Source organism: Oncorhynchus mykiss, chromosome 3 (assembly GCF_013265735.2).
Source record: "Oncorhynchus mykiss isolate Arlee chromosome 3, USDA_OmykA_1.1, whole genome shotgun sequence".
Taxonomy (NCBI): domain Eukaryota; kingdom Metazoa; phylum Chordata; class Actinopteri; order Salmoniformes; family Salmonidae; genus Oncorhynchus; species Oncorhynchus mykiss.
This window is the reverse complement of record NC_048567.1, coordinates 27,682,972-27,699,665: the sequence shown is the minus strand read 5'-3', so window position 1 is coordinate 27,699,665 and position 16,694 is coordinate 27,682,972. Positions and strand designations below refer to the sequence as shown.

Here is a 16,694-nt window from a genome sequence, read left to right as displayed (position 1 = left end):
CGGATTACATACACCACAGTGAGCGAGTTAGATACACATTTTTGATGACATACATTTCCACTGTTCTAGGCTACTTCTGACTTCGAAGGAATTCCCGCGCATATTCAAATTCAAATCTGTCCTGTCACAACAGTCGGGCGCGCTTGGCACTTCCTTTGTTTTGCGTCAATTCGCGCTCGACAGCCGTCAACAAGATGAAGTTCGCGCTCAATAAATGACCCTATCAACATTATTTCGACGAAGTTAATGCAGTTAAAAGATTCAGTAATATGTTTAAAAAAAATGTATAACTTTAAGGTTCAACGATAAACCTAATAGAAAATGTAATTGAAAAGCACATTCACAAAGATGCTAGCTAATGTTGGCTATGCAAAGATGGCAGCCTGACGTTGAAATTAGCAGGGCTGGGGAAATGACTGAAGTTAACGTCAACAACTCTAGCTAATGTTTGTTGAAAAAAAATGCATTGGCAATGATTTAGTATTTACTGGTAAAGTAGAGGATTCATAAGATTGCATTTAAGCGTTGCGTCGGGTGCAAATGATTAAAAACGACCAAGCATCTTTTCCCACCAATTTGAGGCTCACTGATTCAAGCCTGCCTCAAACATGACTAGAAAACTAGACACCGAGAAGCTCGCAAGCAGCACATTAAACTACACAAATTACTAGTTAAATCGTTAGATGTATGAAATACAGCAGTTGAGCCCCGCGAGCTTCTTCACAACTTCCAAGAAGCACCTAGCGTGTGATGCACAAATCGTACTTAGGTTGAGTGAATGAACTCGTCATAGGTATGCTCAATGTAGGACGAATAACCGTAATAAATATGGTTAATAACTTTACACTTTATTTCTTATGTAATTGTCCTTTTTTTATACGGTTTATTTGATATATTGATGACTGCGTTGAGAGGATGACCCATTTTGCCGCCATTTCTAAACGACGCCATACAGTACTGATGAAGAGACCAAATGCAATTTTAAAACGGCAAGATGCAAGCAAAAAAAATACAAATATATTTGTTAGCCGGAAAATTAAGCATTCCTTACCTTTCTTTTAGGCATATTGATGATTGTTCGGGAATTGCAACACAATTCCAATTTTATTTTAATTTTATGGAAGTTGTTGGGTATCTCACTAAGCTCTTCTAGCCACGTTAGCAATGCAACAATGGTGAATGTAAAATAATGACCGAATGTAAAATATAAGATAGAAACCGGTTTGAACCAGTTTTTATATTTTGAAGTCAGACATTGGATGAAAACAAATCACGTGTTTGTGGGCGTCTCCATGTTCTTAAAGAGAGAGTGCATAGAAAATACCACCGCTGTAACGAGGTGGCGTGGTTTCTGCAGGATCTGCAGACTGCAGCAAAGACAGTACAGTATGAAGATATGGATAAACTGCTTCTCCAATACAAATCCCCGATGACGCTTGTAGGCGACGGCGGCTAGCTAAACTCAGGCGCCGAAACACGTAATCGGGTCTAAAGTTCATCTCGCGCCGAACTGCGCATTTGCAGGCCATCAAATCAAAGGTACCCCTTCCATTCAGTTGTGTCAGTTGGTCAATTTCACGAAGTTGGAGTAATAACATGCTCAACTACTTAATACATTGGGTTGTGCCTATATTTCGAGAAAATTAACAACCAAGGAATTATGTTTAACTTCTGTCATTGACTTCCATAACACCAAACCCCGGCCTTGTTTGCTTGATCTGCTTCGCAAGCGTTCCCAGCAGTCTCGCGATGTTGTGCCTCTGGGTTTAGAAACTTTATGCCTGCAGTGTACATCACCCCGTCAATGATCCAAGCAAGATACAATATAAAAGGTTACCTATGTTACAAATAATCCATTTGGATGTACAATTTGTTATGAATATAAGTAGCATAATGTACATTAAACTAAATTAACATAATCACGTTTATTCTGCAAGATAAAGAAACCTGGTAAAAATATAGTTTATGTTTTACATGTCAAATATGGGCATCCATGACCATAAAACAGTTATTGCACAATGACATGCATTGAACATTTTACTTGACCAGTCCAGCACACATACACTATATATACAAAAGTATGTGGACACTCCTTCAAAATTGAATTTGGCTATTTCAGCCACAACCATTGCAAACAGGTGTATAAAAATGGAGCACACAGCCACACGATCACCATAGACAAACACTGGCAGTAGAATGGCCTTACTGAAGAGCTCAGTGACTTGCAACATTGTACAAGTCAGTTCGTCAACTTTCTACCCTGCTAGAACTGCCCTGATCTGCTGTTATTGTGAAGTGGAAACGTCTAGGAGCAACAACGGCTTACAAATCACACTTCACCATCTGGTAGTCGGAAGAACGAATCTGGGTTTGGCAGATGCCAGGAGTACGCTACCAGCCCCAAAAGATTGTGCGAACTGTAAAGTTTGGAGAAATAATGGTCTGGGGCAGTTTTTCATGGTTCGGGCTAGGCCCATTAGTTCCAGTGAAGGGAAATCTTAATGCCACAGCATATGACATTCTAAACGAGTCTGTACTTCCAACTTTGTGGCAACAGTTTGGGGGAAGCCTCTTTCCTGTTTCAGCATGACAATGCCCCCGTGCACAAAGCGGAGGTCCATACAGAAATGGTTTGTCGAGATCAGTGTGGAATAACTTGACTGTACAAAGCCCTCACCGTAACCCCATCGAACGCCAGCTGCAAAGCCAGGCCTAATCGCCCAACATCAGTACCCAACCTCACTAATGCTCTTGTGGCTGAATGGAAGCAAATACATGCAGCAATGTTCCAACATTTAGTGGAAAGCCTTCCCAGAAGAGTGGAAGCTGTTATAGCAGCAAAGTTGGGGAATGAGATGTTCAATGGTCAGGTGTCCACATACTTTTGGCCATGTAGTGTAGCTGGTGCTGTGGTAAATGGTGGTCTCCGATGTGTATCTCCTCTGGGAGTGAGTTCTCCGATTCCATTGTGAATATCAACCCAAAGAGAATATCCATGGAATCCATTTGACGGACAGATTTTACAGAACAACTTATAGAATCATTAGCTCTTTACCAGACTTATCTTTTTATTAGACTTTGATCAGACTTAGAATACACACATAAATATCCCACATATAGCCCCATAGGGGTAAAATCACTCATACAAAATAAGAAGTTTTAAACCACTCAGCCCTTTAGGGAAGAGATGGAGAGATGGGATTGCTCCCCCAATTCAAGATGGGGAGCATTGTGTTCCCCTCATCCCCTCTTTATGCCAGAGCAGCTTGGCTGGTTAAGTCAGTGAGGAAGGAGTCTCTCTTGTGCTGGAGTGCACCAAGGAAGTCCTGAACCCGTTCCTCTCGGCTGGCAGTGTAGTTGAGCAGTGCTTCCTGTCTCCTCTGGGCATCCAGGGGCTTTCCATTGCCGTGGTGCTGTAGGAGGTCTGCAACACAGGCCCGGTCTGCCTCATGCTGCTGTAGGGCCTGTCCCTCTCTGTGTTGATCTCTGGCTTTCTGCAGCATACATAGGGATCAGTCATTCAAGCAGACCTCAGTGTTCCACACAACACAGTAGTTTATTACAGGTATTCAGATGACCCTGCTAATGAATTCTCACTCAATGCTGGAAATGCAACTTGAAATAATGTGCCAAACATTTGTGGCAAAAGTCCACACGCGTTTAAAGGTTGGGTAAATATCGTATGGTGGAATGTATGTGGGGGATGAATGAAGGAAAGAGAGAGTTCATACCTGAAGAGGTCTGTGATTGAGCTGATACTGCAGAATGGCATCACACAGATTCCAGAAGGAGTACTCTGGCCACAGGACTGACTGGAACACTAAGCAGGAGTGGGACGTCTACAGGATAGCACAGACAAAAAAATATTACATTTGTGTCTGCAACATTCTATAAACATTGCACCCCACTGAATAATCCCCACAGGTAACACCAGACAGCCTACATTTACAAAGAACAAGTCACGAGGTAGTGGGAGAGGCAGCTAAACCAGAGGCTCCATTGTCTGTCACTGAACAGGAAGTAGGTCTTGTCCTTACCAAACGATGCTAGGCAAGAGGCTAATCTCATTAGCATTCAACATCACGCTGGAAACAGCTAGTAAGGAGTGTCTTTGTCCTTACCTGCCACAGCAGGAAGTCACTGAGTCGCACCTCTCCAGACGTGCGAATGAGCAGATCAGGATTGGGGGAGTTACTGCTGTACAGACAATGACCCAGCAGGGCCTCCGACACATCACTGGACACAACAACCAAGACAATATTTATTTTATCTTTATTTAACCAGGTAGGCCAGTTGAGAACAAGTTTTCATTTACAACTGCGACCTGGCCAAGATAAAGCAAAGCAGTGAGACAAAAAACAACACAGAGTTACATGTGGGATAAACAAAAGTACAGTCAATAACACAATAGAAAAATCTATATACTGTGTGTGCAAATGGAGTAAGGAGGTAAGGCAATAAATAGGCAATAGTAGCGAAGTAATTCCAATTTAGAAAATGAACACCGGAGTGAAAGATATGCAGATGATGATGTGCAAGTAGAAATACTGGTGTGCAAAAGAACAATTTTTAAAAATAAAAACAATATGGGGATGAGGTTGGTAGTTGGATGGGCTATTTACAGATGGGCTGTGTACAGCTGCAGCAATCAGTTGGCTGCTCAGATAGCTGATGCTTAAAGTTAGTGAGAGAGTTATAAGTCTCCAACTTCAGCGATTTTTGCAATTCGTTCCAGTCATTGGCAGCAGAGAACTGTAAGGAAAGGCGGCCAAATTAGGTGTTGGCTTTGGGGATGACCAGTGAGATATACAGTGGGGCAAAAAAGTATTTAGTCAGCCACCAATTGTGCAAGTTCTCCCACTTCAAAAGATGAGAGGCCTGTCATTTTCATCATAGGTACACTTCAACTATGACAGACAAAATGAGAAAACAATTCCAGAAAATCACATTGTATGATTTTTAATGAATTTATTTGCAAATTATGGTGGAAAATAAGTATTTGGTCAAGAACAAAAGTTTATCTCAATACTTTGTTATATACCCTTTGTTGGCAATGACAGAGGTCAAACGTTTTCTGTAAGTCTTCACAAGGTTTTCACACACTGTTGCTGGTATTTTGGCCCATTCCTCCATGCAGATCTCCTCTAGAACAGTGGTGTTTTGGGGCTGTTGCTGGGCAACACGGACTTTCAACTCCCTCCAAAGATTTTCTATGGGGTTGAGATCTGGAGACTGGCTAGGCCACTCCAGGACCTTGAAATGCTTCTTACAAAGCCACTCCTTTGTTGCCCGGGCGGTGTGTTTGTTATCATTGTCATGCTGAAAGACCCAGCCACGTTTCATCTTCAATGCCCTTGCTGATGGAAGGAGGTTTTCACTCAAAATCTCACGATACATGGCCCCATTCATTCTTTCCTTTACACGGATCAGTCGTCTTGGTCCCTTTGCAGAAAAACAGCCCCAAAGCATGATGTTTCCACCCCCATGCTTCACAGTAGGTATGGTGTTCTTTGGATGCAACTCAGCATTCTTTGTCCTCCAAACACAACGAGTTGAGTTTTTACCAAAAAGTTATATTTTGGTTTCATCTGACCATATGACATTCTCCCAATCTTCTTCTGGATCATCCAAATGCTCTCTAGCAAACTTCAGACGGGCCTGGACATGTACTGGCTTAAGCAGGGGGGCACATCTGGCACTGCAGGATTTGAGTCCCTGGCGGCGTAGTGTGTTACTGATGGTAGGCTTTGTTACTTTGGTCCCAGCTCTCTGCAGGTTATTCACTAGGTCCCCCCGTGTGGTTCTGGGATTTTTGCTCACCGTTCTTGTGATCATTTTGACCTCACGGGGTGAGATCTTGCGTGGAGCCCCAGATCGAGGGAGATTATCAGTGGTCTTGTATGTCTTCCATTTCCTAATAATTGCTCCCACAGTTGATTTCTTCAAACCAAGCTGCTTACCTATTGCAGATTCAGTATTCCCAGCCTGGTGCAGGTCTACAATTTTGTTTCTGGTGTCCTTTGACAGCTCTTTGGTCTTGGCCATAGTGGAGTTTGGAGTGTGACTGTTTGAGGTTGTGGACAGGTGTCTTTTATACTGATAACAAGTTCAAACAGGTGCCATTAATACAGGTAATGAGTGGAGGACAGAGGAGCCTCTTAAAGAAGAAGTTACAGGTCTGTGAGAGCCAGAAATCTTGCTTGTTTGTAGGTGACCAAATATTTATTTTCCACCATAATTGGCAAATAAATTCATTAAAAATCCTACAATGTGATTTTCTGGATTTTTTTCCCTCATTTTGTCTGTCATAGTTGAAGTGTACCTATGATGAAAATTACAGGCCTCATCTTTTTAAGTGGGAGAACTTGCACAATTGGTGGCTGACTAAATACTTTTTTGCCCCACTGTACCTGCTGGAGCGCATGCTATGGTTGGGTGTTGCTATGGTGACCAGTGAGCTGAGATAAGGCGGAGCTTTACCTAGCAAAGACTTATAGATGACCTGGTGCCAGTGGGTTTCTGGCGATGAATATGTAGCGAGGGCCAGCCAATGAGAGCATACAGGTCGCAGTGGTGGGTGGTATATGGAGCTTTGGTGACAAAACGGATGGCATGGTGATAGACTGCATCCAGTTTGCTGAGTAGAGTGTTGGAGGCTATTTTGTATATGACATCGCCGAAGTCAAGGATCGGTAGGATAGTCAGTTTTACAAGGGTATGTTTGGCAGCGTGAGTGAAGGAGGCTTTGTTGCGAAATAGGAAGCCGATTCTAGATTTAATTTTGGATTGGAGATGCTTAATATGAGTCTGGAAGGAGAGTTTACAGTCTAGCCAGACACCTAGGCATTTATTGTTGTCCACATATTCTAAGTCAGAAACGTCCAGAGTAGTGATGCTAGTCGGGCGGGCGCGGGCAGCGATCGGTTGAAGAGCACGCATTTAGTTTTACTAGCATTTAAGAGCCGTTGGAGGCCACGGAAGGAGTGTTGTATGGCATTGAAACTCGTTTGGAGGTTTGTTAACACATTTGTCCAAAGAAGGGACAGATGTATACAGAATGGTGTTGTCTGCGTAGAGGTGAATCAAGGATTCACCCGCAGCAAGAGCGACATCGTTGATGTATACAGAGAAAAGAGTCGGCCCGGAGAATGGAACGCTGTGGTACCCCCATAGAGACTGCCAGAGGTCCGGACAACAGGCCCTCCGATTTGACACACTGAACTCCATCTGAGAAGTAGTTGGTGAACCAGGCGATGCAGTAATTTGAGAAACAATAGAAACGTGCAGAAAACAAATCTCTGATAATGCAAATTGAACAATTACATTTGAGAGGGCCATGAATGCACTCTTATGTAATATTAATCTCCTGAATCTCTGTTGAAGTAGTTTACCTAGATTTGATAAGTCCCTGCTCCACGCCCCAAGCCATCTCTCTGACGGCATTAGCGATTTCATGTCTTGAGGTGTAGGCAAAGCACACGTTCAGAAAGCATCTGTTGGCAAAAGAGGGTGAGACGTTAATAAAGGAGTTATTACAGCTGTAAGTAGCCACTCCTGAAGACCTCTTATATGACTGAACAGAAGCCCATGTGTTGTTTTATGCATAGAGACATTGCATTGCATTATAAACAACTGAAGTCCAGCATCTGCAATAAACCTTGGTGCATTTGTCAAAAATGCAATGTTTTTCAGATGGCTGCACACAAGCTCACAGCCACCTCAGAGACGTGAGGAGCAGCAGGATGATGAGGTGGCGGTGCCTACTTGTTATGAGTCCTGGTGGCCACCACAGCCCGGGCTATGTGCTGCTGCAGGTCCAGAGGCAGCAGAGTCAGGTCTCCCAACACCCGAATGCACACCCCATGCTTCTCCAGATTCTCCCTGGATTGGAAGAGAGCAGACATGACCAAGTCAGGGTGGCTTTTGCCCCCCCCCCCCCCCCCCCCCCCCCCCAAAAAAAAATTAACAGCTGATATATAAACTGTTGCTGGCCACAATGACCAGTAGGAAAAAAAATCCCATTGTAAAATAATTTATGGAAATACCGGTTGGTCTATAGGTAAATTTGCATAATTGAGTGGAATTAAATTGGTGTGTATTTTCGTTAGTTGTTGGATTAATAAAATACATGACGACTATCACATGCACACAGCATAAAGATGCTATTTTGAGAGGGATGTCTCCTGCAGCTACTCAGCTGGTTGTTGTATTTATAAGCCCATTCATTGCACAACAATTCTAAATGCAATCCCATGTAATATATATCTATCTATCAACTGATAATTGAAGCGTCTCCCATTCAGCATTTAAGTGCAGGCAACAGGATATCAGCGCTTCAACATGTAAGCGGGAGGCAGTACGCATTTTGAAAACATACTTAAATTGTTTCAACGGCGCACACGGATTTGGCCGTCATTGTAAATAAGAATGTGTACTTAACTGACTTGCCTAGTTACAGTGCCTTGCGAAAGTATTCGGCCCCCTTGAACTTTCCGACCTTTTGCCACATTTCAGGCTTCAAACATAAAGATATAAAACTGTATTTTTTTGTGAAGAATCAACAACAAGTGGGACACAATCATGAAGTGGAACAACATTTATTGGATATTTCAAACTTTTTTAACAAATCAAAAACTGAAAAATTGGGCTTGCAAAATTATTCAGCCCCCTTAAGTTAATACTTTGTAGCGCCACCTTTTGCTGCGATTACAGCTGTAAGTCGCTTGGGGTATGTCTCTATCAGTTTTGCACATCGAGAGACTGACATTTTTTCCCATTCCTCCTTGCAAAACAGCTCGAGCTCAGTGAGGTTGGATGGAGAGCATTTGTGAACAGCAGTTTTCAGTTCTTTCCACAGATTCTCGATTGGATTCAGGTCTGGACTTTGACTTGGCCATTCTAACACCTGGATATGTTTATTTTTGAACCATTCCATTGTAGATTTTGCTTTATGTTTTGGATCATTGTCTTGTTGGAAGACAAATCTCCGTCCCAGTCTCAGGTCTTTTGCAGACTCCATCAGGTTTTCTTCCGGAATGGTCCTGTATTTGGCTCCATCCATCTTCCCATCAATTTTAACCATCTTCCCTGTCCCTGCTGAAGAAAAGCAGTGTGTTCAGGGTGATGAGCTGTGTTGCTTTTACGCCAAACATAACGTTTTGCATTGTTGCCAAAAAGTTCAATTTTGGTTTCATCTGACCAGAGCACCTTCTTCCACATGTTTGGTGTGTCTCCCAGGTGGCTTGTGGCAAACTTTAAACAACACTTTTTATGGATATCTTTAAGAAATGGCTTTCTTCTTGCCACTCTTCCATAAAGGCCAGATTTGTGCAATATACGACTGATTGTTGTCCTATGGACAGAGTCTCCCACCTTAGCTGTAGATCTCTGCAGTTCATCCAGAGTGATCATGGGCCTCTTGGCTGCATCTCTGATCAGTCTTCTCCTTGTATGAGCTGAAATTTTAGAGGGACGGCCCGGTCTTGGTAGATTTGCAGTGGTCTGATACTCCTTCCATTTCAATATTATCGCTTGCACAGTGCTCCTTGGGATGTTTAAAGCTTGGGAAATCTTTTTGTATCCAAATCCGGCTTTAAACTTCTTCACAACAGTATCTCGCACCTGCCTGGTGTGTTCCTTGTTCTTCATGATGCTCTCTGCGCTTTTGACGGACCTCTGAGACTATCACAGTGCAGGTGCATTTATACGGAGACTTGATTACACACAGGTGGATTGTATTTATCATCATTAGTCATTTAGGTCAACATTGGATCATTCAGAGATCCTCACTGAACTTCTGGAGAGAGTTTGCTGCACTGAAAGTAAAGGGGCTGAATAATTTTGCACGCCCAATTTTTCAGTTTTTGATTTGTTAAAAAAGTTTGAAATATCCAATAAATGTCGTTCCACTTCATGATTGTGTCCCACTTGTTGTTGATTCTTCACAAAAAATTAAGTTTTATATCTTTATGTTTGAAGCCTGAAATGTGGCAAAAGGTCGCAAAGTTCAAGGGGCCGAATACTTTCTCAAGGAACTGTAAATAAAGGTAAAAAAAAAAAAAAAAAAAGATTGCTGCAATGTAGCCTATAGGCAAACCCGACCACGGAAACGTGGACACAATTATTTTACAAATACTTAATTGACAGCGCGCGATTTTCAAGTTTGGGGAAGCTTACAATTTATGCAACCATTTCTAGCAATTCTTATTTTCATATGCGCATTTTCGTGTAACAGTTTCATTTCAATTATAACATTTTCGTTTCTCAAATTCAGTCACGTGGTTAAATCCTACAACTCCCGAGTTAAAAATTATACTAATGCGAGAGCACCAGCCTCTGCCATATGGACACATTGATGATCCATTGGCGGCTAAACATATAATATGACACATTCATGGTCTTTCAAAGCACATTAATCTCTCTACTCAGCCTCTCCTGCCTCCCTTTCTATCTTCTTGACTTGAGCCATTGTAAAGTGCAACATTTGTATCAAACCAATCAACTGTGTAATCAACTGTGTCTGGCCGGAAGATTTCGCTAGTGAACTTGCAACATTTTATCAGCCTATTCCAGGCCCGTTTCCCGCGCTAGTGAGCTCGGCCCAGACAGCTGTTTTTGCCTAAGGGAAAAGTGTTCAGGTATTTTATGAAGTTTCCACTGGTTACATGGGCTCATCAGATCCATAAAATGTTGCTCTTTCACACCGACGCTTGGTGATTATCGAGGGGGAGATTGTTCAAATAGCCTACCGCGAGGAACTATATTTTTAATAGTCTTCATTATCATTCGCAATGGATGTTTTAAAAAACGACTTCGTTGACTTTCCTGTATTTCCGTAACTTGTATGCGTTCATTAACAAGACAAAGAAACCAGACACATGCTCATCGCTCACATGGAGCAAGCAAAAGAACATTACATTTTTTTTTACTCATAAATTATGTTCATGAAATGAACCAAAGCATTGTTTCTCACAAGTGTAGCAGGTTGTGAACTCCGCAAATCGCGTTTCCACTTCGAGAATGAGAACAGTAAATGACTAATTAATACATGCAGTAACAGAAATGTATGTAACCACATGACAGTGATTAACGGTACATTTACTACTGGTGACATACACAGCTTATACAAAACATTATGAACACCTGCTCTTTCCATGACAGACTGACCAAGTGAATCCAGATCAAAGTTATTATCCCTTATTGATGTCACTTCAAATCAGTGTAGATGAAGGGGATGAGACAGGTTAAATAATTATTTTTTTTGCAACTCAATATTAGGAAGGTGTTCCTAATGTTTGGTGTACTCGGTGTACATATATGTAATGGGCAATTGATATAAAATAATAAACAATCAAAGGGCAAACAATTCACACAATAAATGCTTAAGAATTTACGTGAGACAGCGGAGCCATTCTAAGAAAGAGACTCTCCTTTATCTCCGACAAATACCCCACCCATTCTTCGTCTCAACATTTTCAATTATACCCAAGACACTTTATCTTCACACATATTTTAGATGCTATTCACTGACAACCGCAACTCAATAATCAGCTAAGCCAGATGCCAAATGCGCTGCCCAAATTGCAAATATGCCTACTAGTTTGTGATTTGAAACAATCCACAGCTATTTTCTAAAGAAGATTATGATCCTCAATTTCTCTGTGGCTAAGTCATGCTTTCTACTGAAGTATTTTGAATGATTTTATGAATTTCTGTATAGACAGAAGTAGTTTTTTTCCTCACATTTGAATCCACTCTCATAAGCTGCGCTGTTTAAAATGGTGTTTTCCTGCGAATTCCATTTTGGCAAATGTTTCAAAATGACGTTTTATTGGCTGCTTCATTACAGGAGTTGCATGTCCTGTTAAGATGAATTATCATAATCTAAATGTGATTTCTGTTATTCTGAGCACCATGGGTGGATTCCCTAATGGTTTACGCACCCAATGCATATGGATCCGGCAAATCTCTGAAATGGCCGGTAAATTTAAACTTTCCGTTGTCTGGCCCAAGTGAATTACTGAAACATCCTCCTTGTCGAGTTTTTAATTAAAGTGTCTGTAAAACACTTTCTGTGGAAAGATAACCCATCATTTAGCAGGTAGCTATGCTGCTTTCTCTCCCAGTCGCTGGGACTCCCACACCTATGCATCTTTAATGGAAGCACTCTGGCTCCTCGGTTCTGACACTCACTGTTCTTGTAGCAGTCTGATGAACTTCTGCTTGGCCAGCTCCATCAGGCCGTCCACCTCGTCTTTAGACCGCTTGAAGTTCTCGATGCTGAAGGCGTACACGGTGACCTCATGGATGCTCAGGTTCAGGCACCAGCGTAGTGTCTGAAGGAAGGAGCCACCAAGGTTGATCATCAGTAAAGCCAACCGAGTAGTATGTATTTCTAATGTACTTGGTGACAGCCCTATACAAATACATGTTATGATGGTAATGGTGAAGAATATGGGTGAAGTGCATTTACCTACTTTTCTAAGACAATGTGAAAGCTCATGCAAAAGGGAAAGTATGAATGAGAACAACTATGATAGAAAGAACAATGACGACATCATGACACTGATGTCCCCTGGGAACCTCACCTCTGCCAGTTTGTCAAAACCCTGTGTGTGTCCCTCTTGGCGCTCCACATGACGCTTGCGGGCATAGCGCCGGTTGCCATCCATGATAAAGGCCACATGTTTGGGCATCGGGCCAGCCTGGGAGAGACCAAGGAGGGGTGGATGGATTCCATACAGATAGAACCATATTACATATCATAAAAATGTGGTTGTGATTAATTCATTCAAATATCCTCAGAAGGGATGCATTTGCAAATAGATCACCATACCTTCAGTATGTTGGCTGAGAGCTTCTCAATGAGGTTCAATTCACCTTCCCTTATCCACGACATATTGAAAAACTCTGACACCCCTGTGGAGATGCATGCATTACATCTTATTACATACATTAGAGATACATATAAACAGAGCAATTTATGAACATGGTTAGCCGTTAGGCTTGTCTGACAAATTCAGCAGTCGCTGGTTTTTTATAGCCATGGGCTGCATTAGAAACAGTAGTGAGGGGTATGTAGCATAGTTACATATAGAGCACAGGCCTAGTTCAGTGGGGTGCATCAACAAACATAATGGCAGTGCATTCATTGACGTTAGTAGGATAAGGTGTGGTGGTTCCTTGCAATTTCCCTGACAAAGGACTTCAGAGGCCACTGCTTTCTAGTCTTGAGCTGTGCTACAGGGGCTTTTCATCACATACCAGACGTACAGGGAGGTCTGAAATTATTGACACCCTTGATAAAAGTGAGCAGAACTGACTGTATAAAATAAATAATTAAAACATGAGCTGTATTGTATGCGCCAAAACAATGATATAATTTTATACTAATACAATTGCTCAGAGAAAGAGATTTTGTTAAAAAGTAATATTTTTTTCTCAAAAAAGGTAGGGTTCAAAATGATTGACACCCCAGTTTTGAATACCTTTCAATACCTCAAATTGCAAGGATAATGGCACGGAGCCCTTTTCGGAGAACATATTGGGAGGGATCTTAGACCATTCCGCCATACAGAATCCTTCCAGATCCTTGATATCCTTTGTCTGCCCTCTTCAATAGAGCCCCACAGTGGAGGTGTCATAATACCCATAAAACCTAGCGGTCAAACAGGGAAATGGTTCTGAGAAAAACTATTGGAACCATTTCAATGTTTGACCGCTAGGGTTTTGGGTATTATGACTCATACTGTGATACTCTATTCAAACCACAGGTTTTCAAATGGGGTTTTAAGTCCAGAGACTGAGATGGCCATTGCAAAATATAGATTTTCTGGTCAATTAACCATTTCTTTGTGGATTTTGAAGTGTGGTTGTGATTATTGTCTTGCTGGAAGATTCACTTGCAGCCAAGTTTTAACCTCCTGGCAGAGGCAACCAGGTTTTGGGCTAAAATGTCCTGGTACTTGGTAAAGTTCAAGATGCTGTTGACCTTAACAGGGAAGCAGTTGAAGCAAAATAGCCCCATAGTGGGTTATTTTCTGCTCATGCATTCTCATTTAGACATCAAATCCACCACTAGTGTGTGTGACCAAAGAGCTCTGTTTTCATGTCATCCAACAAATGTAAATGCCTGGAGTTTGCTAAACAGCACTGGCATTTGGATTGGAACCGGTGCATTGGTCCGATGACATGAAAATAAAGCTATTTGGTCATGCACCCACCAGTGGTGGGTTTGGGGTAACGTTGTCACGATACCCGAATTTTGAACTAGGTTTTTGTGCCAACCTTAATCAGGCTTCATCAGGCTACCAAAACAAGCTCTCCAGGAACATGGTTGGAGAGCCCTGCATTAATGAATCAATGATGGTCATACAATCAATATGACTTTGTTTTTACCAATCTAACTGCATAACGGTCATTTATTTGAATTGTAAATCGCTATTGATAAACAGGGTAAATCAAGATGTAGTCTAGCCCTATTCACAATACAGGTGAATGCATATTCAATAGGAGTGTGTGCATGCATTGAATTATTGAGGGTTAAGGTTAGGTTAAAGGGTTAGGGTTTGCTAAAAGGGTTAAGGTTAGGCTTAGCTAACATGCAAAGTAGTTCAAAGGTAATAAGTAGTGGCTAAAATGCTGAAGTTGTCCATGATGAGATTCTAACACCCATCCACCTAGACCAACCCTGTTTTCGTTTTTTCCTATCTTATGTAACCATACTAATTTGAGTGTCTTGGACTGACATCTAGTCTATGAGACCAGTCTGAGCTACTAGTATCTTCTTGCATTGTAAAGTGTTCTAGCCTGTAATGAACATTGTTTTGCTAACAGTTGCAACATTTTCTACATGCCATGTTGCATCATTCAAGTTTGTTCACTTTTGTGCACCATAAGTGTGGAGCTAGCAGCCAAGACTCCCAGTGAGTGCAGTGGTTCCTCAGGACAGGCTAGAGTTAGCAATGAGTAAGTGAAGCAGGCACGATGCGCTCGTGCTATAAAGGGACATCAACTGCGCTGATAGACAGACTTGATCCTCTCTCAATCAGTAGATGACGTGACACAATTTATATAAGTACTGAAACGTTTTTCATGTTCTAGTTTTAAAAAAGTACTGACGTTTCGGTTTACCGTGCAACACTAGTTTGGCGTCAATTAGAATGCATGAGCAGTAAATAACCCCATACCTACTTGTAAAAATATGTTGGTAGACATCCACGTCATCGGTAGTTTTTGTTGGAGGTTAACTGCCTTGCTCAGGGGCAGAACGACAGATTTGAACCATGTCAGCTCTGGGATTCAAACCAGCAACATTTCTGTTAATGGCCCAACGCTCCTACCCACCAGGCTACCAAAACAAGTGTGTCAATTTCTTTCTCTGAGCAATTGTATTCGTATAATATAACTTACAAAACATGTTGAGCATACAATTGCTCAGTATTTAAATTATTTATTTTATAGTAATTTCTGCTGATCTTTATGGGTGTTAATGATTTCGGACTCCATTGTATCTGATTAGTTCTGATACATACGCCACTAGTCTACATGCATGCATGAATAAACGGGATATATTAACCAAATCATATTCTGAAAACTAGCTATATGATTATGCATCTCTGATTCATGTGGATCAGGTCTTGGATAGCTAGATAACGATATCATAGCTACTGTAGCTAGCTAGCTAACACAAACCGGACAGGGAGCGATAACCAATGATGAACACTGTTTGAAATGTACAAAGCAATTGCACTTTCACTAAAATGTTCGATTTCATTCATATTGTTGAAAGAGATCATGAATTATCAACATTATGAGCCGTATTTTTACATATTTCACATACCTTCCAACTCACAGTTTAAGATGACGTCCCCTTCCTTATTCGATGGAGTGACGTAATCAAAAGACCGACCACTTCCGCCTGGAACTGTTTGTACAGATTTCTCTGCATGTGGATTGACAGGAACCTTATTCAGGTAAATTGGTGTTCTGGGGTTCGAATAGAATATTTAAATATTTACTGGATAGGTTTCAAATTGGACTCAGTGCTATCCGGGTCCTTGGGACGTCCCTACTCCCCACTGAAGTGGGATTTAAAATAGTTAAGGTCAGGTAATGGTTATGCTTAGGGGTTCCCCAAACTCGGTCCTGGGGACCCCAAGGTCTGCACGTTTTGGTGTTTGCCCTAGCACTACACCGCTGATTCAACTAATCATCCAGCTTTGATTGTTTGAATTTGCGGTGTAGTGCTAGGGCAAATCCCAAAACGTGAACCCCTTTGGGTCCCCAGGACCAAGCTTGGGACACGCTGGTAGGGTAAGGACGTCCCAAGAATTCCGGATAGCAATAACCATGTACAGCTCAGCTGCTACACCAAGATAACCCATACAGCCGCCTCCAGTAGAGGGCGACTACAACAACTCGTCTACAGAATGCAACATCCTTCAAAGTCAAAGAAGAGGTTACAGAATTCGGGGAGCGGGGGGCTGGTCCTTTCTTGTTCCGCTGGAGAATCGTGCTTGGACGGTGAGCAGGAGCATAACAGACCGATAAGAAAGCATAGCGCCACGGACAATCTTTTTAGGCCAGGCAAAGAGCGTTCAACCCGGAGGAAAGAAGACCGACGCAAGGTATCACACAAGAGCCGTTCAGCAGCGGTTCTTGTGTTATCAGACAGGCAGCTTTTGTCGTTACAA

At 41.9% G+C, this 16,694-nt stretch overlaps 1 protein-coding gene across 4 annotated transcripts; it reads right to left on the bottom strand.

Moving 5' to 3' along the window:
- Positions 1–3,035: 3,035 nt before the first annotated feature.
- Positions 3,036–16,591, bottom strand: dhdds (dehydrodolichyl diphosphate synthase). Of its 4 annotated transcripts, none has more exons than XM_036963393.1 (10): positions 16,465–16,591; positions 15,842–15,987; positions 12,836–12,918; positions 12,588–12,704; positions 12,193–12,335; positions 7,765–7,881; positions 7,392–7,493; positions 4,122–4,236; positions 3,732–3,839; positions 3,036–3,494 (listed from the first exon to the last, which is right to left on the bottom strand). In XM_036963393.1, the coding sequence occupies exons 1-10, from the start codon at positions 16,557–16,559 to the stop codon at positions 3,252–3,254; spliced, it is 1,269 nt and encodes a 422-aa protein (XP_036819288.1). In that variant the 5' UTR covers positions 16,560–16,591; the 3' UTR covers positions 3,036–3,251.
- Between the last annotated feature and the right edge of the window lie 103 nt (positions 16,592–16,694).